The sequence below is a fragment of the Coptis chinensis genome, chromosome 1, assembly GCF_015680905.1.
Source record: "Coptis chinensis isolate HL-2020 chromosome 1, ASM1568090v1, whole genome shotgun sequence".
Lineage (NCBI taxonomy): Eukaryota > Viridiplantae > Streptophyta > Magnoliopsida > Ranunculales > Ranunculaceae > Coptis > Coptis chinensis.
Genome location: NC_141456.1, coordinates 4462023 through 4487870, shown reverse-complemented (window position 1 = coordinate 4487870; position 25848 = coordinate 4462023). Strand labels below are relative to the sequence as shown.

At 36.8% G+C, this 25848-nt stretch overlaps 3 protein-coding genes across 5 annotated transcripts; 1 reads left to right on the top strand and 2 right to left on the bottom strand.

Moving 5' to 3' along the window:
- The first annotated feature begins 8693 nt into the window (after nucleotides 1-8693).
- LOC147521485 (Plasma-membrane choline transporter family protein) lies at nucleotides 8694-12784 on the top strand. The gene is made up of 7 exons (XM_086569675.1): nucleotides 8694-9001; nucleotides 9119-9594; nucleotides 9750-9933; nucleotides 10049-10273; nucleotides 10403-10519; nucleotides 11728-11961; nucleotides 12452-12784. Exons 1-7 carry the CDS (start codon nucleotides 8927-8929, stop codon nucleotides 12653-12655), a joined length of 1515 nt encoding a protein of 504 aa, XP_086425801.1. The 5' UTR covers nucleotides 8694-8926; the 3' UTR covers nucleotides 12656-12784.
- On the bottom strand, nucleotides 12675-17196 carry LOC147521484 (ultraviolet-B receptor UVR8-like). The gene is made up of 11 exons (XM_086569742.1): nucleotides 16871-17196; nucleotides 16659-16803; nucleotides 16413-16523; nucleotides 16265-16325; nucleotides 16038-16156; nucleotides 14807-14892; nucleotides 14465-14666; nucleotides 13567-13620; nucleotides 13309-13419; nucleotides 13159-13215; nucleotides 12675-12988 (listed from the first exon to the last, which is right to left on the bottom strand). The coding sequence occupies exons 1-11, from the start codon at nucleotides 16900-16902 to the stop codon at nucleotides 12782-12784; spliced, it is 1185 nt and encodes a 394-aa protein (XP_086425868.1). The 5' UTR covers nucleotides 16903-17196; the 3' UTR covers nucleotides 12675-12781.
- A 290-nt stretch (nucleotides 17197-17486) lies between these two features.
- LOC147521483 (protein CASP) lies at nucleotides 17487-24933 on the bottom strand. Of its 3 annotated transcripts, none has more exons than XM_086569662.1 (19): nucleotides 24674-24933; nucleotides 24485-24595; nucleotides 24235-24413; nucleotides 24001-24150; nucleotides 23138-23226; nucleotides 22858-22967; nucleotides 22581-22675; nucleotides 22217-22269; nucleotides 21856-22018; nucleotides 21631-21723; nucleotides 20693-20821; nucleotides 20473-20592; nucleotides 20220-20300; nucleotides 19903-20010; nucleotides 19629-19772; nucleotides 19430-19531; nucleotides 18645-18724; nucleotides 18379-18471; nucleotides 17487-18048 (listed from the first exon to the last, which is right to left on the bottom strand). In XM_086569662.1, exons 1-19 carry the CDS (start codon nucleotides 24774-24776, stop codon nucleotides 18027-18029), a joined length of 2025 nt encoding a protein of 674 aa, XP_086425788.1. In that variant the 5' UTR covers nucleotides 24777-24933; the 3' UTR covers nucleotides 17487-18026. The 3 variants fall into 3 exon arrangements, 2 of the variants coding, with proteins under 2 accessions (XP_086425788.1, XP_086425796.1); XM_086569670.1 differs by having other exon boundaries at nucleotides 20244-20300; XR_015200568.1 differs by lacking the exons at nucleotides 17487-18048; nucleotides 18379-18471 and having other exon boundaries at nucleotides 19430-19533; nucleotides 19630-19772.
- Between the last annotated feature and the right edge of the window lie 915 nt (nucleotides 24934-25848).

Here is a 25848-nt window from a genome sequence, read left to right as displayed (position 1 = left end):
GTACAATATGTTGCGCGATGAATTTGTTAAAGGTACCCGAGGGTTACCACCTCCTATACGGTTTGCAAATTTCCTCGATACTTGTTATAATCTAACGTCTAGACCAGCAGGGATTCCAAGGGTTGCATTTCATTTTGATACAAAAACGTTGGAGTTACCAGATAAAAACTACTTGTATCAAGCCGCTGATAATTTATTCTGTTTAGCTTTTGCGACGCCACCTCCTGGATCAACATACAGTGCGGTTATTGGGAACATACAGCAACAAGGCATGCGTGTTAGTTTTGATACTGGTAGGTCCTTAATTGGGTTCTCTGTTGGTAAGTGCTGAGCTGAAAAAGTGTAGTTTGTAATCTACTTTGCATAAGGTATGTGTTCGTATGGCCGAACTCTAATAATAATGTACAAGAGTGATGGAGATAATTGGTGGGGATGAGAGCCCATCAATTGAGTGTTTAGGATTGTAGGTTTGGGAAGGTGTTACGTACAAATTGTTTAATCTGATGCATAGTTTGGGATTTGAATTTTGAAAATTTGAAATTTATTATATTTCGAAAAATTCCAAAATTATTAATATTTCGACTCTATGTTGTTTCCCTTTTTTTTAAAAACCAGAATATCCAACTGAATTCTGACATTCTGTTCAGGAATCATAAAACAATTCGATGAGAACGAAACGATGTATTAGTGAACTACGTATTGTTTTGTTTTGTTTTTTTGCATGCTAAATTAAGCTGCGGTGGTTTAAGCCAAAGTGAAAAATATATATATATATATATATATATATATATATATATATATGGAGAAGGATAGAGGCACATTCATTATCGCACATTATAGCCACATTTTAGACATACAAATGAATTATGGCCCTAGTTTTTTGTGGAGATGATCTCCTACCATGAAGATCATTCTCACAAAAAATCATAATATTTGGATATGTCTAACCATGTAAAAATTAATTGGATATATATATTTTCACTTTGGCGAAACTATATATATATATATATATATATATAAACCGTGCCACACATCGATTTTTTTTCTAAAGTATTGAAACTCGTCATTCGAGATCAATAGTTAGCATGGTTTCTTTGGATTCTAATTGAAATTATAGAGTGGAGGCTCGTTTATTTATTTATTTTAAAATAGGAGATAATTATGTTATTTAAGTGACATTTGGGAGGTTTTTAAAAATTATTAATAAAAAATACCGTTTATTCTAATTTCAGTGAAGGAAATGGAGGATAATTATATAATTTAAGTGAAATTATAGAAGTTCTTCTAAATTATTAATAAGTGGTGGGGTGTTGTTTTAATTTGTGTGAGGGAGGTGTTTCTAAATTGAGCAAATAGAGAGATCACAAATTGCCTACTCGATAGTGGAGAGGGTTCTTAAAAACCATTATAGCCTAATTTATACCCATTAGGCTCATTGGGTTTTGGTGTAGAGGAAAAAGATACGTGGAGCTAGAGAGACAACAAGATAGACAACCTGGCTATCATATAGTGTAGAGATTAATTGTATTATATATATATATATATATATATATATACACGACTGCCCAACACAATTTGGAGGGTGTCAATAGTAGGACTCTAAATTTAAGGGTGGCCATGATGCCTATCAAGGCCGACCTTGGGCCAATGTTGTCTAAAGCCTTGCATAGCCCCCAATATAAACCAAAACAAAAATGCCCATTAAGCTAAAAAAACCCCCGCTATAGTGTTGGTCATAGTATTTACACCCATTTGACCAATTCTTATGTATTGGCACTTCTTTATTAATCATATAAAAAATCACCCATGGCAAGAAGTTGTTGCGAAAAGGTAATATCCACAACAAGGAGTTGCCGCGAGATGACAAATTCATAGAAGGTTGTCGTCGTGTGTCACATCCCAAATTTCTAAACAATTAAAAAAATGAATAATTGAAATATAAATATCTCAACCATCACTTGGTTCAATTGTCTAAAACCCTTTTATGGCCGGGGATCAACACATATCAAAACCTAAAACACACAACACAACGGGGATCAACTTAACAACAAAATCTCCAAATTCTCAACTATCACTTTATTAAAAACTTTCTTCCATCCCAATACAAACATAAACAAACTTTAAGAATAACAATTTCCAACATCAGATTCTCATGTCGTATAAAAATGTAACCCTACATTATTACATCCTTCCAAAAGATCGGACCTAATAAACTAAACTCCCGTGCTCGCTTCCACGAATCTAATCTCAATCACACGCGCGGTTCCACTTTGCCTTCCACCTATGTTCCCAAGAACACACCCACGTTGCCAAAACAAAGCAAACATGGGTCGACAAATTGAATTTTCTTTGGTATGAGTGAACTAAAACACATATAAACTTTTCAAAACTTTTCTTATCCAACTAACACTTTAACTCTATCATACCCTAATCATTCTCAGCTTGGAAGACAGGTAGTTCTGTCATCTCAACCGGCATAGTTTCTTCCCAAGCAAAACTTCCATTTTTATTAACTCATTCAAATAACTCTTTTTAATATCTAATTAATTGCATTACACTTACCGATATCCGCTGCTGTATAAGGGTAGGACCGCGTCCCTGCAAAAATATTATTAAGTCCTACCCTCCTGCAAAAGAAAGTTAGAACTTGTATATAACATATGTAGATATCCTATATGGATTCAAAAGTAAACCCAAGCACACTTGTATAAACAAATCCATTTCTCTTATCAATTAATCAATTACTTTTCTTATACACCCACCCTTTAGTACCTACTTCCACGATTTGCACTCCACACATTTGCCAAATCACATTTCATGTGTGCCTCTCCCACCAAATACCACAATATCATAGCCATCTACGGCTTTCATACACATATTTCCACGACCTCTTTTGGGCACAAAACTCAGGTCATTCATGGCACATTCAATGAATACCTTAGGTCATTCCGCCACATTCAAGGAATACCTATCATATCACTAACGGGCCATTCATGGCACATTCAATGAATGTCTGGGTCATTCCCGCCACATTCAAGGAATACTCAATCCTACATTCCGTACACTCGAGGAATACAACTAACTGCAAAAGGCGAATACCTTAGTTCCTCTTTAGAGGCGGTTCATCTAATCCTGGTCATTCATGGCACATTCAATGAATGCGAAGGTCATTCATGGCACATTCAATGAATACCCTTATATAACACTAACGGGCCATTTATGGCACATTCAATAAATGCCCACCTAACATATGACATCATCAGTCATAAAACTCAATTCCAAAACTTGAGGCGTGGAGAGTTCTAAAAGGGTGCGGTAAGTTTTGTTTACGCATTATTGTATTTTATTGCATAAATTATTTCAGAGAACGTAGGAATATCTTGATTCAATTATTTTTGGTTTACGCGTTATTAATTTCATGAATGTCTTAGTGTCATAACGTTGCATATCACAAAAACTGAAATATCACATAGCAGTTAATACACATACACACGTATATATAAAGGTCTTAGCCTAAAGCCAAGCAAGCTAATAGCCCTAGACCTATCTTAATAACCCAAATCATAATCCGAGTTAAAAGATCAAATTGAGTTAACTGGTCAAAGTCAACCCTAGTCAAAAGTCAACTATGGTCAAAGTCAATCCTGGTCAAAGTCAACCATCATGGTCGAAGTCAAAGTCAACCGTCAACCGTCAAAGTCAACAGTCCAAGGTCAGAGTCAAACTATCGTTTCCATGTTCGACAGGTTCAGGGTCATAGCCATGGTTCATGGCTAAGGTCAATGTGCATGGCTCATGGGCTCATGACTACGGAAACGGTTCGGACCCAACTAGCCGAGCCCAAACCTTAGAACCCGAAAGTCTAAACATTTAAAGACCCAATTAGATCTATTTTAAGTTATATGGACTGGCCCCAAGCAATATTAGAAACGGGCCCAAAAATTTATACTGAACTGGCCCAAAACACAACTGAGTTCGGCCCGAAAATTAAACTGAAACCGGCCCAACAAAACAATCTAAGTTCTGGCCCAAAGACTTAAAAGAAAATGGACCAACCAACTAAAACAAACCGGGCCCAAACAAAACTAAAATATTTCGGCCCAACCAAACCAACCAAACCGAAATAAACCGACCAGGGCCCAAGCCCGGTCGTCATCTCCTTCCTCCGGACTCAAGTGACCACCCAAAATCCGCCACCACCATCTCCACTCGACCACCCATTTTGACCCCGCGGTTTTGAACCCGCGACAACCCTACCACTTTTACAAAAGCCAAAATCCTATAAGCATTTAAATCAACCTCTTCATCAACCTAGATCAGATAATTTGGCCACCATTAATGGTGTCTCAAGCTCCACTCGACAGCACCATATACATCCCCACACTCACACTACCCCCAAACCTAAATTAACCAACCCATCACCAACAAAACACCACAACCAATTAAACCAAAACAGCCCAACCGCCGGCGCCATTAACGCCTCCAAGCTTCACTGCCCCCACTCGACCCTCATCAGTCCACAACCAAACACCAACAACAAATACAGAAAGTTCAACAAGCCAAAAAAAAAAATTCGGTACTGGTTTGGGCGACGCCATTAGCGCCCATAAAGCTTGGACAGTCCAAATGTGGATTTCTTAGCCTCCACAGAGTTTCGACAGTCTATATCAAATCCGAATTCACTCGAGTTTTAACAACTCGACAACACGACGTCGAATCAACACAATATAATGAACAGTAAAAACAGAAACATTAAACAGTATACTATATGCGAAAAACTATAAATCCGGTGAAATAGCCAAATAACTACTCACCTGTAGCGCTCTCCGATTATCAACCAGCTACCAGGAAAAACTTCATTTCCTTCCTTCAGTAAAACTCCCATTTTTTTCTAAAACCCTCGCTGAGTTTTTTTCCCAAAAACTCTACGTGAGAAAACTCCCGAAAACAAGGACAACACTTATCTATTACTTACAGGACTCTTATCCTTAATTGATAGTTATCCTATATTATTTTATATATTATTCATTATTATTATTATTATTAAAATAAGATAACTAAAACACGGGGTGTTATATCGTGAGTCCTTTTTTGTTTTAATTTTTATTTTATAGCCACTGCAAAAAAAAGTCAGCTACCGGGAGATGGTTGTGTTCGCCACAATAGAGTATTTGTTTGTATTAATTACCGAAACTCTTCTTCATCAACTTTATCACAAAAAAAATTTAGAGGGTATGAAAAAATTTGCCGCAAGATAGCAAGACTGCCTCGATTGTATATTATTTTCCATGGGTTTGATGTTATTCTTAGAGCGTATGAAGAAGCTCTAAAGAAAAATATGAAGTATTCGTATTCCGTGTGTGTTCAAAATTTGAAGTGAAAAAAAAAATAACAAAAAAATCCTCCGTGGCAACTCGCTGTCGTGGAATGTAGGATTTCGCAGAAACCCGATATCGTGGAATTGTGGGATCTTGCGGCAACTCGATGTCATAGAATGTAAGATTTCACGAAAACTCACTACCGTAGAACTATCGGGCATGTGGGGGCGTAAAATGACATATAGGAAATAACTATTATTCATATACAATTTTACCAAAAGAGTGTCAATCCCATAAAATGTGGTGTAAGGCTAGGTGCAATGGCTCCCATTCCCTCAAAAGCGGAGGGAGTGGCGGTGGTTTTTTCCCCCTATCTCTATATAACTCTCCATATATAGAGAGTATTATTGAGGAATAGAGAGTGCATTCTACGCGAGTTGAAATGACGTGGTTTGTAAAAACCCAAATGGCGCCACTTGGAGTGGTGTAGGTTTTTTTTTTTTCCATTTTACGCTGGTCGAAGTGGTGTGAAAAAAAATGGGTTTCAAACCGCGCCAGTTCAAGTGGCGTTGGATTGTTTAAACGATTGGTTCACCCAAACCTATTTTCTATCCATATAACACTGTTATTTTGAGGGATAGAGATAGAGAGTGGCAAACCATTGGACTCAACCTAAATACTGCGACCCAAAAAAAAATGAAATAAAAGTTTCATTCTGCAAACCTTGCATTGGGCATTCAAACGCAGGGCCGGCCCTAATGCCTATATATATATAGCCAAAACCAGCACAAATCTGCTTTTGAGCCAATACACACTGCATGATGAGCCACACACACACACACACACACACACACACACAAAGTAAAGAAGCAGACAAAAGCCCCCAATTCATTATCCAAATTAATTATAGTTTTGTGAGTAAACTTTAAAAAAATTAAAAATCACTTAGTTCAATTTGTTGTGGCTCTTTTGATTACTCCAAGCCTCTAGGGGTGCAAACGGATAGGTTCGGATTCGGATATGCCTATATCCGAATCCGAATCCGACGGATATTAAATTTTTTATCCGAATCCGATTTCGGATAATATCCGATCCGAAAATTAATATTAATTAAAATTTTATCTGCTTTGAATAATTCATTTTACCACTATAAAAACTATTATAAATATATATATTTGTCATTTATTATTATTATTTTGTTATTATAGTTTTATATTATTAGTTTATGATTTTATATAATATTTTATACAATAATAAATAAATTATATATATATATATATATAATAACTATTAAAATTTTAAATCGGATCGGATATTTTCGGATGCAGTGCCATATCTGCATCCGAATCCGAAACCAGTTCGAACATAAAAAATTATCCGAATCCGATATCCAAAAAATTTGGATAATATCCGATTTTTCAAATACGAATTCGAATCGGATTCGAATATTTGGATATCCACTTGCACCCCTACCTCTAACCAAGTGTGGGTTTAAGTGTTTAACATCAAACTTTACAATAACTATCATTTATGTGTTACTGTTTATTTTTTCTATAGAGGGGGATGCACATGAATTTGCCAAAGAACTTGATTATCATATTTTTCTTTTTTGATTCAACAAAAAATTACTTAATGGATTAAGTGAACTATAAATTTATTATTACATCGGGTTTGTCAAGATATCATATATGTTCAAAATTGCATAAATAATTTAATTAAGTCTTGTATATATATTGAGCCATTACTAATTTATTTTCTTCAAACTACAGTTTTCTAATTTTAAATAAAAAATTAAGTCATAAATACTTTAATTTTCAATTCCTTAAATCTCGAAAGTTTTTCAACACCTTAATTTTATATAAAAAAGAAATATTTTAAACTTTTCACTGTATATTGTTCTAATTTTAACTTCAGATTCTGATAAAAGAAATTGATACACTGCAATAACATGATAAACAAAAATTATTTTATTGATATGAGAAGGCCTATTTTTTACTTTCGCTTAGGCCCAAAGTGTCTTGTGCCGCCCCCTGGTAAGGGTGGAATTTGAGCCGAGGGCTCGGAGCTCGGCTTGGGCTTGACTCGTTTAAGCTCGGCTCGAGCTCGCTCGTTTATTATATGAGCCGAGCTCAAACTCAAATTAAAGCTCATGTAACAAATGAGCTTGATGAAACTCGGCTCGTTTAGCTCAAATAGCATATTTATAGTGTAAAATAACCGAGTGGTTCGGGCTCGGCTTGGGCTTGGCTCATTTAAGCTTGGCTTGAGCTCGCTCGTTTAACTATATGAGCTGAGCTCGAGCTCAATTTAAAGCTCGTGTAATTAGCGAGCCGAGCTTGAGCATGGTAAAGCTCGGCTTGTTTAGCTCGAATTCCACCCTTACCCCCTGGCACTGAGCAGTTACCACTTATATTGTGGCGATTGTGTCTAATATTGAGGCAACTTGCTGACAGCTTTATATTGTGGATCCCAAAGACCCAAACAACAAAATCATGGCTATAGGTGTTAGCGAATAAAACCTTCCGATACAACCACCAGAATCCTGTCCGGGCTACATGCGTATAAGTTGTTGTCTCTAGAGTCTCGATCGACTTAGTTTGGGATTTCGAAATTCCAACATATTCCAATCAAAATTCAAAATCTATATCTTTCGACTCCGTATTAGAGCATTTCCAATGCAAATCACAAATATTCACCCCTAGGTAGGCAGTGCTTCCCATCTTTTCCACCGTTTTGGTGAAAAGCAAGGTGAGGCTGCTCAATGCAAATGTGAAAAATAATATCGGACGAGATGTTGGATTATGTCTGAATGTAAAAATCGAAATAAACGCGCCGGACGGAATGAAACATTCCGTCTGAAGTTTAAAAAAAAAATTGAAAACACGCGAGACGGAATTCAACATCCCGTCTGAAGTTCACAACTTAGCCACTATCTCGGTTGAAGGTTTCACCCTCGTTTTGACTTGGGAAAATAGTCACCGAAATATTCACATTTGCATTGGGCAAAATTTTGAACCATAAAGAAGTGAATAAAGTCACATTCCTACTATATCCACCTGCATTGGGAATGCTCTTATCATTTTGATTTGTTCACGGGCAAGCTGGACATGTTAGACTTGTCGACGAATAAATTTATTTACAATTGAAATACATATAGGCATATAGAGATTTTCTCAACTTCATTTCTATGCATACCATAAAAACGAGGTACACATTTTATCAAAAAAAAAAAAAAAACGAGGTACACATTTCTTTGGCAAATAACGAAAGTTAATCCACAAGAATAACAAGACAAAATGTAAAGAATGCAACCACATGGAAGCCGGCAACAAGTCACTACTAAAAATTTCACAAGTGGGAAACAAACAAACAAACAAACCAACCAATGAAAAAACTGTCTAACTTCTAAACCAATCCTTTAAAAACTCCCTATTAATATTTGAGTTCCCTCTTTTAGCCGTTGAACATTTTGTCTCCATTAAAAACTTTACATTTTCACACATTGACTCTCCCTTGGTCTTCACGCTATTGATTCCACTTCTTTTTTCTGTAATTGATCTCATAATACTAATAATAATGCAACTTCTGTTGTTCAAATTATTACATGAATGAAACAGACAATGAGTGACTCTCCCACCCCTTCTTCCGACACAGATTTTGCTTCAATTCCCACCACAGAACAGGTATATTTTTGTCCAATTATCAATTTCTTGTTCAATTTATGGTAAAGTTTCTAAATTTTTGAGAAAGGGGTGTTAGGAATGTTTAAATGTGAAGTGGGGTTGTGTAATTTTTCACAGGATGGTGGGAGAATACGAAGAAGCGGCGATATTGGTAGTAGAACACCATCTCCTGGAATGGCACCTGAACATTCCAGACACTGGAGAGATGTTTTCTGGTTGGGTATATTTGTAGTGCATTTGATTTTGTTAGGTGTATTTCTTGGTGTGTTTGGGATTAATAGATTTCAGAGAGCAGATAGGCTAAATATTGATAAGTTCACAGACAAATGGATTAAGACTAAAGCAAACTTAACGGAAACGTATTGGAGGTATTACGCTGTTGCTGGCGGTGTGGGAACATTACTTGGATGGCTATGGTTGGCTTTGCTTGGTTCTAAAGCAAACCAGATGATGAAACTTTCAGTACATGTTTTGACTACTTATCTTGCTGTTATCAGTGTTTTGTGTTTTTGGGGTCATGAGATTTTCTGGGGTGTTGCATTTGCCATTGGAGCATCTGTGCAACTTTTGTATGTTATATCCGTCGTAGAAAGGTATGACTGCAAGTTCGTATAGATTTCTACTGTTCAATTGGATTTGTTTTTTTAATGCTTTTTTTGGTCGTGTGTTAAGTACTTGTTATCCAAGGAAGCGTTATGAGCGCTACTATAAAATATTTGCTAGTAACCACTGATGCAACCTCCCGCAGACTTCCATTTACCATGCTCGTGTTACAAAAAGCTGTGAAGCTGGTCTGGAGCCTTCCTGAAGTCTTGAGAGTAGCCTATATATTCATGTTTGTCATGCTTTTATGGATGGTGATATGGTCATTTGGAGCAGCTGGTGTTGTTGCTATGAGCCTGGGTGATGGTGGAAGTTGGTGGCTACTTGTGGTGAGCTGGCAAGTTTTGCTCTTATTCTGTTTATTATCATGAGAATACAGGCAGGGGGCATCAGATTTTTTGTTCAGGCAATAACATTGATATATGCTTTCATTTATTTTTGCAGGTGCTGTCAGTGAGTTTATTTTGGACAGGTGCTGTCTTCTGTAATACAGTACATGTTATTGTATCCGGTATGGTGTTTCTTGTTCTTATCCACGGTGGTCGACAAGCAGCATCCATGCCACCTAAACCCTTGATGAAGTCTCTTAGGCATGCTGTGACTACTTCTTTTGGAAGCATCTGCTACGGATCACTCTTCACAGCTGCTATCCGGACAATGCGGTGGGAGGTAGAAACATAGGTCCTGATCTTTGGTTGACTAGTCCTGGAATTCACTATCAAATGAATTCCCCGTGACTACTTTGATTATTCTATTGTAGTGTAATATTATTTGATCTATATGCTTTGTATGTTCCAGATCAGGGGTTTGCGGTCCAAGATCGGCAACAATGAGTGTTTGCTCTGCTGTGTTGATTTTTTCTTTCATCTTGTCGAGACACTTGTTCGGTTTTTTAACAAGTACGCATATGTTCAGGTGACTCCTTTGCTTTAAGCATCTATTTCTTTTACCACTCTAAAATTTTAAAACGATAAAATGTAAGAATCAAGTGATTTACTATATCTTCCCCTTCAAACGAGCAACCATTGACTTTGTTTGCCTTTTGTCCCTCAAGTCTTCTTTCAGTTGGAATATCATTCCTTTTTTGATTATTTATTAGTTATTACACTTGGCTTGAAGTGATTATTGAGTATATAGGTTACACATTTCTAGTGCGACATGCTTGACATGTTATTGGGATTCTTGATTGCCCTTATCTATTGTTTTGGTGTAACCTTTTATTTTGGCCACAAACCAGGCTGAAAACTCACCCTTTTGTGGTTTATTAAAGAGCAACCTAAAAATTGTTCTCATTAGAAAAGGGACCACACAAAGTTATAATTGTAATAAAAGGATACCAGCAAACGAAATATGGTGTAGGCTAAAAATTCAGCTGAAGGCATGTGCCTTACTAAGTCGTAAGTCTTGTGACGTCTCTATAAGTAAAAAGTTGTATGTACTTGAAGAATTGGTGAAGATTCTCGTTTATATTTCAGTTTTTAAGGCATAAGCCTTTAATGATTTTGTTACTGGGGAATGTTGGATCGGTAGAGGCACTTGTATGTTATGTTTGTGAAGATGCGTTTGATTCAGTTTCGTTTACTCCTGGATACAGATTCTTGTAGTTCCATTTTGAAACTTAGTGCCCCATCTAGGTCACAGACTCACAGGCTTCCTGGATCACACATTGCCTCTTATCTCTTGTCTCCATTATAATTAACCTTCAAAATATCACATGCGTCATGGTGCAGAGCTCAAATTGGATGAAATTTTTAAAAAATATGATCCAGAATAGAATTACAAAACCAAGTATCTTTTTTGTTTCTGTATTTTGAATGGTGACATTGGATGATACATTTCTTTAAGGTGATACAGTTCTAAGTTCCATTCATTTTCATGGACTACAATATTTCAGAGTGGGATACAACTTTACATTGGAAAAAATAACACAAATGATATATGTAGGCCTGACCGAAGTTTATAATTTATTCTCTGTGTTAGGGTTCTAAGTGAGACATTAGACATTATATTGTAAACCGACTATTCTTCCTATATAAAAAGTGAAAGAGAAGGCCGAAACTAATTGACCCGTACTCTCTTTTCCCTTCATTAGCTATAATATAATTCTACTCGCGTCTCTCCAGATCGCAGTTTATGGTAAAAGCTTCAATCATTCAGCAAGAGATGCTTGGGAACTATTTCAGTCAACTGGCGTTGAAGCCCTTGTTGCCTATGATTGTTCAGGTGCAGTTCTGATGATGGGCACTATCTTAGGTGGGCTTATTACTGGTACCTGCTCAGGGCTGTGGACTTGGTTTAGAGATAGGGATAGGGTGATTATGATTGGATTTACTGCAACGCTGATGGGAATGATCTTGGTGAGTATTGTGTTGGTTCTATTGGTGACTAATCTTGAATGTTTAGCATTACTACTTTCACTCTCTATTTAATATCTAAGTGTATGTTAAATGTTGTCATTTCTTGAGGGTCAGAGCTCTCTGGTCGTTTATAGGTCTTGAAGGTCATATATGGTCCTCCTCCTTTATCTTTGTTAAGTAATACTACCAACTTGATGTGTTTGTGAAATCCTGGTAGTGTTGCTTCCCCATACACTGAGTGAGTACGCAAACCAAGGAGCTGTTGTGTTACCTACTTACCTACATTCCCAGACCTGGTTTCCCATTGAATCAATTTGATCATCTCAGACTGAGCAGCACAGTGAGGATGTTCAGATTTTTCAATAAATTGGTGAACAGCCCAGTTTTTTGTTCCTTATTCATCATTTTTCTTTGCTTATAATATAGCCTTTTCTTTTCTGCATTTCAGTCATTTTTCTTTGCTTATAATATAGCCTTCTCTGCATTTCAGGTTGGACTAGCATTGGTGGTTGTGGAAAGTGCTGTTACATCTATATACATCTGCTATGCTGAAGACCCTTTATTAATTCATAGATGGGATGCTGAATTTTTCAGCCAGATGTCTGAAGTTTTACATCAACGTTTGCAACATCGGAGCTCCAGAGCCAGAGAAGTCCGGTTCAATGGCCAGTTGCAGGAATCAGTTTCTGTTTGAAAGGTTGTATGCATATAAGTTTTGGTTTGAAAGAGATTCATGTATGCACTTTCTTATAAATTATTCAAGTTTATGCGTTTGTCACAGATCTCAGAAATACAAAAGTTTTGGCAAAGCAAATTTCCTTCATTGTGATTGTTCTAATTCTTCAGTTTGCCAGGTAGCTATTGCTAGAGTATGACGGCCTCCACAAGCAACAAGCTTTGCACACCATTGCCCTGTCCCAATATTGCTTAGATTCCTTGGTTGAGGAATGTTGATGAGAACTTCTGTAGGGTGACCAGTTGTCCCTTTTCGTCCATAACCAAGACGTCCATGGTCTCCACGTCCAAACTGGGGCAGTAAAATATTTGTTAGCATTAGATGAACGGAATTATAAATTTGGTGCATATTATGTAAACAGGGAACTGAGTGCAAATCAAGATAACCGAAAGCAAGATATAAATGAACATCAACCACGCTTAGCAAGTAAGATGAACCATAACTGAAATACTCTTACTTACTGAGAACATACGCCCATCACGTGTTAATGCAACTGAGTGAGTTCCTCCACAAGACACCTAAGATGAATAATGAGAACTATGAATAGTTAACATGTTGATAGTCGGAACTTGAACAAGATGATTGATACAGAACAGGTTGTCTGGTAGTACCTGGACTATGTCCTCCCCTACTAGGAGTTGAACTCTCTGTGGCACCATTTTACTGCTTTTGTCATCTCCAAATCCAAGCCTCCCATGTTCACCTCTTCCCCAGCCATATACCTAACAAAAAGATAAAATCTGGGTATCACAAGTACCTTACTCATACCAAAATAATTAAGAAAATATAACGAAATTCCACACTAACAGAACTGATAAATGCATTGCTAGTTACAAAGGCCACTTGCACCATAGCAGAGAAATACGTACTTCTCCCTCATCTGTCAATGCAGTAGAATGCCATCCTCCAGCTGCAATATCAACCTGGGAATATCAAAGTTCATTAGACTCCTTGGGATAAAATAATACATAACACCAAAAAGATAAAATAACCATAAAAACAAAGAATAGTCAGTACTGGGAGGCTTAATAAATCACAAAAGAAGGGATCTTAGAGTCTACTAATCAACATTTTTCCTCTTAAAGCTAATCAGTGTTCTGAAGTCCAGACTGGCAAGGAAGAGATTATTGATACTCTATTTCATATGCAACACAGCATGCTAGACTTTTCAGCTTTTGTACCCAAACAATGTGCTAACCTTAAGATATTTAATATGCTCACAAAGGGAATGGTCAAACTGTCCCCATCCCGAGTACATTTAGCTGAGAAAACACCATTTCGGCACTACCCTCGCATGCATGTCAACAAGTTACACTTTTACTACTATTTTTTTATGAGCAAGCCAATTAATGAACACAGAAAGATTGTCAATCATATTGTTGTCTATAGCTGAACAATTAAGACAACTAACCTTCACTAAAATCATTTAACAACTTATAATCCATACTTGCACTGCAAAATCACTCTAAATGTCTGTAAACACATAAGAGATGATTGTTTAATTTGGTTGTCATGACATGTTTAAGTGAGACCAACTCACTCCCTTTAGACTTGGTTTAACACTAATAAGGGCGCCAAATAGTGATACTTAGTTACTTACTATAAAGAGCATTGTACTTTGTCAATGATAAAATTTAGGCTAAAATTTAAATTAAAACAAAGAAAAATATCTTCTATTTGTTAAAAAAAATAGAATAAAACTCTACTGTATTAGATTGGACTTGTGGAAATCAAAATAGTAGTAAAGGGATGAGTTCAATTACGAACCAAAGCCAGACCAGAAAGCCCTTGAACAGGAATAGGTTGAGATCTTGGTTGGGTATCCCCAGTTCCAAGTTGTCCATACTCATTGTTACCCCATGCCCACAACATCCCATCCTCTAGAAGTGCCAGATTGTGGAATGCGCCAACAGCAATAAGCTTCACCTTTTCAAGACCCTGAACTCGTACAGGGGTGGAAATCTGTTTTCTATGACAAACAAATGTGAATTCATAAGTGCACATGAAGAATCCCGTAAAATGGGTAAAATGCACTACACAAAATAATAAAGGTAGAAAAGTACATGAAATAAGATTTAAAGATAATGACAATCAAGTAAGAATACATACATATCTCCAGGTGGCCACGGCTGACCCCATGTCCATAAGTGCCCCTCATTTGTAAGCACAACAGAGTGAGTACCTCCAGCAGCTACCTAAAACATAAGCAATCAAAAAGTTAATCCTGAGCAGCAAGACATTCATTTTGACATACACAATTAGAGAAAATGCTACACAATGCAGTTAAATCACTACTTGGTCGCTACTCATTTTAAGAGCGAGTAGTGAGTAGGTGTAATCGGTCGGGGATTAATCGGCATTAATCTGGCGATTTTCCATAACACTATATTTCTTTACAAATACTTATTAAATATATTTAACTTTGAAATACCAACATAATGGAGCCAATTAAGAACCCAATCAATCAATCAATACACAATTAAAACACTCAATCAACTAAAATAAATATGATTAAAGTGTAGAACTTTACAGAATCGAGGGTTGATCGAATCGGTGAAATGTCGAGTTCGATGTTTAACATTGAAATAGTTGAAATAGTGAACACAATTACTTGGCTAATCGGCTAAACGGCACGTATTAATCGGCTAATCGGGGCTAATCAGCCGAGTACTCGGGGAGTTTTTGAGCCCGATTGTGATCGAGGATTAAATTGTTAATCGGGTCGGCTTAGCGAGTAGCGAGTACTCACCGATCAACGATTTAATAGCCCAGATGCTACATAACGTGCCTGCCAAAGTTTTAGAATGCTTTTGTAACTCCTCTTACAAGTTACAACAACCATGAGCAGATGTTGGGTAGAGTATTACATATATCATGATAAATAATACTCCAGTGGAAAACACGCTAACTAACAATTCTTTGTTTCTGTGATCGTTTGTGTGCGTGTGTCTTGGAGGGGGGGGGAGAGAAAACTTGCATTTTCAGAAATATCAGGGTAAAGCAACATAATGAAAAGTTAGTAGTCTTAAAGGGAATAAAAACCTTTTGGTGACTAAGGGACATTGATCCATCAATCTACTAAAAGTCTAGAACTAGAAGGTCTCAACTGGAGCTGCTTGACAATCGTGAAACATGTTTTGACATTTTTAGATTTGATACGAATAATGAACATGTTTTGTCCAGGCAACGGTGCCTAAAACAGTGATCAGGCAGGCAATTGGCCACTCAGCCCAGTTTAACGAGTAAAGGGTGTCCGCTGCACAAGCAGAGCACACTTCTCCTGGCAACTTCATCAGACTAACAAGTGAGCAGTTACAAAAGAAATCTATAAAGCAATCACCTGACGAACTGAAAGCTTCGGAGCACATCGCTGAGGGATCACAATATCCCTCCTCATGGTTCTAGTGGTATCGTCCTTCCGTTCAGGTTCCTCACCGCACTGACCATATTCATTTCCACCTGCATTAAACACACTATTTCTTATTCGACAAACACATAATATCCCCAACTCACAATTTTCCAAAACAAACCCAGTAACACAAGTAAGAAACATGTTCTAGACGTTACCCCAAGCATAAGCTTGGCCTTTATCGTCTACAGCCAAGCAATGCCACCCACCAATAGCTGCCTGATATCACACACCCAAATCGAAAATGCTTAAAACAGTCACTCCAATTCCATTTGAATTCAAAAGTAACTATTTTTTGGGTCTCACCTGAACAATCTTGACATTTGCAAGAGCTTTAACTTGACTTGGAATGTTTTCAGTTTTGGTTTCTGGGGGATGACCTAATGTTCCTCTTTGATTCCATCCCCATGTAAATAACTATAATTCCAAAATGCATAAAAATTGAAAACAAAATATACTCATACATGAAATGACTGAAAAAAGAAATATACCAATCACCAAGAACAAGTAAACAGAACTAGAAAACAAAAATGAAAAAAAAAAGTAACAAACCTTGCCATCTTCACATATAGCAAGTGAGTTTCTACTTCCACCAACTACAGCAGAAATTTTCTGAGACTCAAGAGCCTTTATACTGCAAACCCATTCTTTATCTTCATTATCCCCAATACCCAACTGCCCATCTTCTCCTGATCCCCTGCCAAGTGTACTACAAACTCAGTCATCAAAAAAAAAAAAAAAAAAAAAAAAAGAGGGTTTAAGACCATGCTAAGATGATGGGGTTTAAGTTAGCCATTTGGTGCTGAGAGAGTGGAGGAGAGCAGAAAAAAGGTGCAGTTATAAATCTATATAATAAGTGAGGACTGAAAAAGTGAAGTGAAGAGATTATCCGTGATTGGAGAATTTTAAGGGGATTAGATTCTTAAAATGCATATCATTGTCAGTATCCACGAGTGGGCAGAGTACTTATGTAAGCCTTTCTTACGTAAGGTAAGCCACGCCTTTATAGTTTATCTATAGCGCACACCTTAATAATGGTACAAGGTGAGAGGATTAGGGTAAGAAAGTTGTCTTGACCTAGTTTTGAATCAATTTTTAAATAAGATGAAAGTATGAACTATGAAACAACCATCTCGCCAATTGCAAGGAAACGCATCAAGTGATTAAGTCTTAATCGCCGCCTCTTCCCCAAGGATAATCATGGCCATTGTACATGTGCCATTATCTTTGTTGTCTTTGTCTTAAAGGGAAGAATACTCTAATAAGTTAATTTTCGGAACATGGATAATCATGGCCATTGTATATGCAACAGTCGCTAGTTGCTACCAATACCAGTGTGGAGAACGAATCCGAACTGATTTCTCTTAGTAAAGCTTGCGATGATGAAATGTTTTGTTATTTGTAACTTTCGCTTCCTAAATTTAGCAGTACATACAATATGCTTCAGTAGTTCGATTATCGAGCTTAATACAGTGGAAGTGACATTAAATTTCCTAATTGTGTAAGCCAACTGTTAAACTTCTCATTACTCAGTCTCAGACCCATCCAAATGAATACAACATATGTGATAATTACAAGATTTTATACTTTCCTATGGAGCTGCTTCACCCCAAAACTTCTCACTCCCTGAATGCAACTTACAGCTTTCCCCACACTCCAGCTAACACTTTTGATGCTTGCAGCGTCCACACCACCAACATGGAGTTCAAGTTTCGGAACTAGAATTACTACGGGCAATTTGCAGTGCAAAAGCATGCTAAGAAACGGGGAAAAACACCTGCAACTGCTGATATCTACAAGCTGATGGATTTATCTATGCAGTCATTGCAAGCTCAGCAAGCGAACTCAAAATTGCAGTAATAAGCTCACACATTGGAGGAAAATGAAGTGTCTGAAGAAGAGTCCCATCTCCCCTGATGATTAATCATGGCCATTTGTTGTGCTGAACAGGAGAATCACAATCAATAATACAAACTCAATAAGGTTTTGGCACTAGATACAAACTTAACGCAGTGTTTGATGACACGTGGGAGTTTTCACCTACGAAACTCACTTTTCAGTATAAATTTCACGAGATGAGAACATGCATGGGGAAGCTTCTATGAAAGAATCTTTCATTGAAGCTCTTACAGGTTGGCAAAAGGTTCCCTTTAAGCTCCTTCACATGAAATTTTATACTAAATGTGGGTTCCTATGAAAAAAATACCCCATGTGCAATCAAATACACCCTTACTACATAAGGAGGAATAAGGAGGAAGAAGCACATAAATACCTGAGATAGCTGAGGTAAGACATTCTATAGAGGCAGGAGAACACCAACAGATGCAAGCCAATTGAGTAGAAGAATATGAACGTCCTAGCATATCTGCATCGAACCCATTATAGTTAACCATCTATTATGCCAAGGTGATATTGAAGGGTACGCAAACTGTAGACAGGTTTGTAGTTACATGTGGCAGCCATGCAAGAGTCGAGGAAAATAAAAGTCAACTACTGAATTTATTGTTAAAATTGCATGCATCACAATAAAACACATACTTGTTACCAAGAAGAAAGCGGCCACTGCTAAGAGTGATTTTGTCCCTGAACCCCAATTCCTTGTACCTTTGATCCCTTTCCTGATCCATAAAAGAACTATAGTATTACCAAATGCCAATCTATGAAGGTAAAATGCAAGACTAAAGAATGTAACATGTAAGACAATTCTTACAGCGGAATCTTCAGACTGCCTTTCAAGTACAATAAAATACACACAACCTTATACCCTATCAACTAAACAAAAGCATTTCACCTCTAGAAGTTCTAGATGAGTCGAATGCTGTTTCTGTAACGGATTAGAGTGATATATCTCCTGCATTACCACCAAAGTAGGAATGGAATACAGCCACTAACTTCGACAGAGCATTGTAAACCTTTTGTATGAAATCAATTTAATCTTTAAAGTTTTTCTAAACTTAGGAATTTACTTGATCTGAGTTTCAGTTAACAGTTAAGAATAGAACATCAATCTTCGAGAGATTCGCAATGACACGGAAAGCATTTAGCCTATAACAATAAGACAAGGGTTGGTCCAGAATTCTGAAATTAGTCATGCCTTGGTTAAATAAGGGAAATGAAGTATATAAAGATCACAGGAATAGTAGCACATAACTAAAATCTTATCTTATGAACTTTTGGGATTATGCAAATAAGAATGATGTATCGTCTTTTAATTAATCAAAAGACAAGGCAAAGCAGAACTGGTAAAAATTGTATAATTGGTCAACAAGATCAACCCAAATAGAGCAATACAGTATCAGTTCAAAACGGGTAAAAAATAAGACCTTTCTTGAGAATGCAGCAAAAGGGTTTATGTCTTCCTCGTATATTTTTTTGTACTTGGATTCAACATCTGAGCTGAAGCCACTTTCTATATCTTCTGATTGCTGAAATAAATAAAAAGAAATTGGATGACATTGTTTAGTTAGGATACAAATCTAACTGACCAAAAACAGGAAATTGTCAAAGATATTCAGGAAGCACCTTTTTTGATCCTCTAGACACTAACTTCTCAATGTTGTAGTCTTGAACATAACGGATCTTCCCATATAGTTTGACATTATCAGCTTTCGTTTTTTCCAGTTCTACAGATAAGACTCCTATCTTCTCCTTCAATTTCCTCATTTCCTGGCACATTTGGAGAATTTAAAGTCAAACTGGTATGTTCTATATTCAATGATTGGATCAAACTATATGAAATGGATGGGAAAGAAAAACTAGTTGTGTTGTGTTCACTTGCAGTGGTCAAACAATGTACCTCCTCTGTCTCTTGTAAGCGTTTCCGGAAACGATCCCGCTGATTGCAGATCACCCTAAGCATCGAGCTCTGATCTTGCTCCGAAGAAACATGCTTCTGATCTGCATTCTGATTCAAGGGGAAGGTTGCGTGTATCAATAGACATACACTTTTCATAATCAATGGATGCATGTAAGTCCAGTTAACAGAGTCATAACAAGAGGTCACAATGCAATCTAGATGGGCTAAAAAGATAAAGATTCATAGAAAAGTGATAACAAACTATATGATATATCTCAATTGGCTGGCTTCCGTGAAAAAACACACACACACACTACCTGCGATAATTCAGCAGCACCCACCTCCTGAAGATCCCAGTCATTCAAAAGAATACCCTTTCGATCGCTGGAGTTGTATCCCTATAACAGAAATAATGAATTTTTAATGTAAAACAAAGCTTACAGAGTTCACACACACACAGCGGACAATGCTACCACTAAAGTGCAGTATCCCTTGCCTGCCGAATGCGACCTGCATTACTACTTTAACGGAATAACCATGTACGCTAAAAGCATCTAGGGTGTTCATTACCTTCAGGATATCATCTTCAAGCTTTGCTATCAGTCTTTGCTGTTCATTCACCTTTGCATTTAGTTCTGCAACCTTATTTTCAGCCATTTCCAAAATAGAAGATTTCTCAGAGAGTTTGACCTGATTTCAACAAGAGTAGAAGGAAACAATAAGACACAAGTGGCAAAGAGTAATCCAAAACTAAATAGGATATGCACTGAAGTATCACCTAGTATCATACCTTCAACTGTGTGAGTTCATGTTCCACTTTACGATTCTTGTCGAGAAGCAATGACTCCAACTTGCTCATTTCTTCTCCGCTAGTTGCTACTTCCCAGTCTTCAGCCTCGATTGAATTATAACCCACTGCCTACAACGAAAGCAATTGAACAAGAGAATAATGTATTGATACAATAAGCATAAGATACGTACAAGCAAAAAATATCTTTTGTATCCAAATGTACTTGTAAGGAATTTGGTCATATAATCTTAAGCCATAGAACATAAACTGATCATATTCTTTTAATTTCTTCCTAATGTGGACAGAAACTCAAACTAAACCTTTCACTGCGTCTCACTCATTCACCCATATACAGGAATATTGAATCCTTCGAACTTCCGCAAAGCTGATATATTTATATTTTTCGGGAATGGAAGACACCATGCTGGAATGTAATGTAGTTTTCATGTCGACTTGATGGAAAACTAAAGTTCTCATAGAAATATCTGCCAATATCCAAGGTCATTTGGGGGAGGAGAGAATCACATATTATGGAAGCTAAGACATCTAAATTCACATGAAGGCAACCCAATTCCAGATGAACCAAACAGATTTCTTATACGGTTTCCCTAGACTGTAAGGTCAATGTTGTAAGGCTAAGAACTCTTGCTTGGATTGTACGGAATATACAATACAAGCTCCCAAACATGCCCTTATTGCTACAAAAATCTTTTTCTGATGGTGCATCCATGTCCAGATTTCTTTCATATTTGAATTATTCTTCACAAACCATCTCTGCATTTGAATCTATAAAGTATTACCAAAATATATCATACGCGAAAAAAACTGTATCATGTTAGAGAAGCAATATTACAAGTATAAAAAGATGAATTATTGCTTATATATAAGAAAATTATTAAAAGAAACGCAGATCTGCAAACTCTGTAGGACAGAAATACCTGCAATATTTTGACTTTCTTACGCAAATCGTCCACTAGTTTTTCAGTTGGCCTTGCTTGAAGCTCTTTCTTGATCTCTTGAATAGAAGTTTCCTGCAAATTAACAAATAAATAGCATCTGAGAAACTGCATGTGAATTAACACAAGTAATTAGACTTTGTCCTTTCCTTATTCAAATTGCTAAATTCTTTGTTGAATCATGTCTCATTGAAATAAAATAAATACCTTTTGACTGATTAATGCATTCAACTTCTTCATCTCATTCATGTGTTCCTCCCGTTCATTTGACAAAGTGGTTTCCATATTGTGAAGTTCCATATTCAGGTCGGAGATTATTTTCTCTTTCGCACTCAATGAATTCTCCAGGATAGTAGTTGAATCCATATTACTGATGCAAAAAAGAGTAACATCAAGCTGAGGAACATAATAAGAAGAAGAAAAGCATGATAACACTCAAAACCGCCTTTTATTAGCTACCGTCAATGTTAATCTTACATTCAATGCAATTTATCACCACCGGGGTCTACCAAACTAAAATGTAAGGATGATTGAATTCAGATGTAGAATTTGACTTATGAAACCTCACCTTTTGTTTCCATTTTCTTCATTTGTCGTCTCTAATTGAGAGCGCAAAAGTCCCTGCGGGGAAGTCCAAAGCAAAATAAGGTGTTTTCACAAGATCATGTAATAATTTAATATATAATTGACATTAGACACGAATTCTTTGTTTTTTCCATTAATGTTGATCCCAAAAAGGACATCACGTGGATTCCTTTTCTTCAAGTGAAATGAAAAGACGATTATCAATAGATGCAATAGACTGTTTACAACGAACAATCTACAGTCTTGAAGAATAACAGAAAACGGATGGAAGATGCACATATATGTCTAAACTAAAGGTTCATGATCACGGGACATTTGAAATGGTGTAAAGACAAATTAATTTTCACCTTCTCCCTTTCAAGACTAAGTAGTCGTGACTGAGCCCGTTCAACTTCATCCATAAGAAGATTAACTTCTGATTGCTTTGCTGCTGTATCCTCATCTGAAAGAGATAAATGAGAATGTGTTACATAACCGCATTTTCATAAGTACCTTTTTAAATAATTAAGCAAGCTTCTCTGAGAGAATAAAAAATATAAAATGCTTAGAAAGTAGACATCAGCATTGCATGTGACATAAATAAAATGCCAAAACCTATTCTTAAAGCAATGGCAATATACATACCTGATTGAGCACGAATGTCAAATAACTGGCTCTGGGCAAATTCATGTAGCCTCTGCATATTTGAAACACTATCTTTAGCTTGCCGTAACTGATCCTGCAACAGTCGCTCCCTGCCTCCATAAGAACACAAAACATGTTACACATTCCATGAGCATACAAAAAACAACTGAAAAAATGAAAGGAGAGAGAGAGAGAGAGCTTCACATAGCCATGTTTACCAAAACAAAGTAACAAAAGTCAAGAACACGAGTCAAATTTTCTTTAACAACAATGTGTATACCTTTCTTTAAGGACGTCCAGTGTTTTCTGATTCTCTTCTGCCAAGCCACGTTGCTTGATTTCTACAATTTCTTTCACTTTTTCCTCCATCTAAATTCATCTCAAAAAAAAAATCAGAAAAACAACAATAATCATTAGCATAATAACAATTACTATTGTAATCTATAAATTTCGACTGACAGATGCCAAAGCATGAGAAGTTCAGACCATGATACAGTAGCAACCTATATAAAGGAGCAGTACATGCGACAACGCCCTTCTACTATCTGCTACGGTCTCCATAATTAACCCCCATAAGAGGTGTGCGAAAATCAAAAGACCTTGTTGCTTGGTTCGATCAATCACACTTCAACAAAGTCTATTTGCCGCAAAACACCTAGGTTCTAAGGATTTGCAAAATGATCTCCATCAGAACCCCATGTCTAGGAGTGAACCTAAAGGCGTAGAACTACAAACCTAGCTTCAACTCTCACCTCCTTAACCCAGGCGCTTCCCAAGCATAACCTCAGAATATCAAAGTCCCACACCATTAGATGAACCCGTCCTCGGGGCTATGATACCACATTGCGAAAGCCATCTCCTACTGTCACTATTGGCCCCACTTGCCCCTATGAGAGTTTTATGTCAAATGACCAGGGTGCCAACCCAAATTCAGCACGTCACTTGGGAATGACAGATATCAGAAGGAACCTAAAGCAACATCCACCCCAGTCTGTAATGGTAACAAAATAGGGGGTTGCCAAAACAAATTTAACTTCAAGGAAGCATGTGGGAAACTCATCTTTTGCAAGACTATAATAAATAAACCAAGTTGTATTATAATTTTTCATGAAAACATAAATAGGACATGTAAACTATGCTAACCTGTTGTTCTAATTGGCGATTGCGGTCTTCAAGTCTCCGTATAGTCGCTTGTTGATTCTTCAAATGAGTAGCTTCAATCCTAAACTCCTCTAGTTCAACCTTCATCTTTCTATTCTCAGACTCTAGTTCAGAAACTTTCACATCTTGCTCCTACATTAAAAAAAAAACACAATCAAATTCTCTGCAACAACATAAATCGAACACATAAAACACAGGCGTACTAAAAAAACTTACAGCAATTGAAGCAATAGCTGGATAAGGATCCGGAGCCTCATATAACTTCTGATATATATTAAGAAAAGCATTCTCACCAAACTTTGCTCTCTTAGTTAAATTATCAACTTCTTCTTGATATCCTTTCAGTAACGTATTAAACATACTCAATTTCTCATCCGTAGACGCTTTCTTAAAATCTGCCAGCACATTATTAGTTTAATTACTCATCCGATAATAATAATAATAATAATTAATAAATGATGTATACCTCGTGTGCTTTCGGCGAGCTTTCGTCTGTTTTTCTGACTGTTTTCTTGATTTTCAGCAATTCTAAGTCCTTGTTCATCTAACACACTTTTCTCTTTCTCTAAATCGAAGTCTATATTTGAAAATAAACAAACACGTGACTACAAATATAAAGATGAATAACAAGATCGGTGAAATAAGTTTTATTTACCTCGCCAAAAATTGGAGACAATTAGAGTGGGAGATGGAGAGGAGGAACTACTACTCCCTTTGTCTCTCTCCACTCCACCACCTTGTCCCGACACCACTTCCATACCTACTCAACTATTGGAGATAGATTTTTTTTCCTAGATCTTAAAAATGCTATTTCGCCCGGCTTTTTTATACTTTGAGACGTTGAGTGTTTTCGTAACACCAAGAGAAAAGGTGACATCATCTAGCACGACCAACGTGCGTGCCAATTGGAGGCCATTGGGCTTGGAGTGACAATGGATTGGGCTTGAAACTTCTTTTATAGACCAACCGGGCTTGGACTTTGCTTTTGTTTCACGCTATTTTAGTTTGGCGCGGTGTAAGTAAGAAAAGTAATTTTGGTGGCTTACTTTATTAAAATCAGTGTTCTAAAAAACGCTAGGCGGGCGGTGGGGCTAGTGCCTAGGCTTCTAGAGCAGAGCTTTTTGCGGGCAATTTGGCATTTAGGCGTTTTTTCCTAATATATATAGTAATATACACATATACTACAAGAAATAAAGAAAATCATTTATCATAATTCAAAAAATAAACACAACAAAAAATACTTATTACAAAAAAATAATTGAAGAATATTGACTTCATATAAAAACATACTCTTTGACATTGACATAATTTACATTAGACTTAAGTATTTTAAACTCATTTAAATCTTAAGCCCCACGGGCCTTTATTTTTCGACATTTAATCCCTTGATGGACCGCTTAGACCCGCCTAATCGGTCCGCTCAGACCCACTTCAAGTCGGTTCACCGATTTTTAAAATAAAAGTCGGTTGGACACCGCCTAGCTTTAGAGACGCGGGCCCTGGACCGATTTTAGAACAGTGATTAAAATAAAAGGTTTGCGGTAGTTAGGGCTGAAAATGGAGTGGGTTCAGTCGGATTCTCACTCTAAATTTTTACCATATTAGGATTCATTCGGATTCGGATATCTATATCTATTAAAATACACTATTTTAATGATTTTTATATATAAATATATGATATAAATTAATTTTTAGACATCAAAATTAGGGTTGGAAATGGTACGGGATTCAATTCGAATCCGACCATATCCGAATCTATTTTAACGGATATGGTTTCTATGTTTGTAACTAGAATCCAACTCGAATATCCGAAAACCCGAATTATTTTAA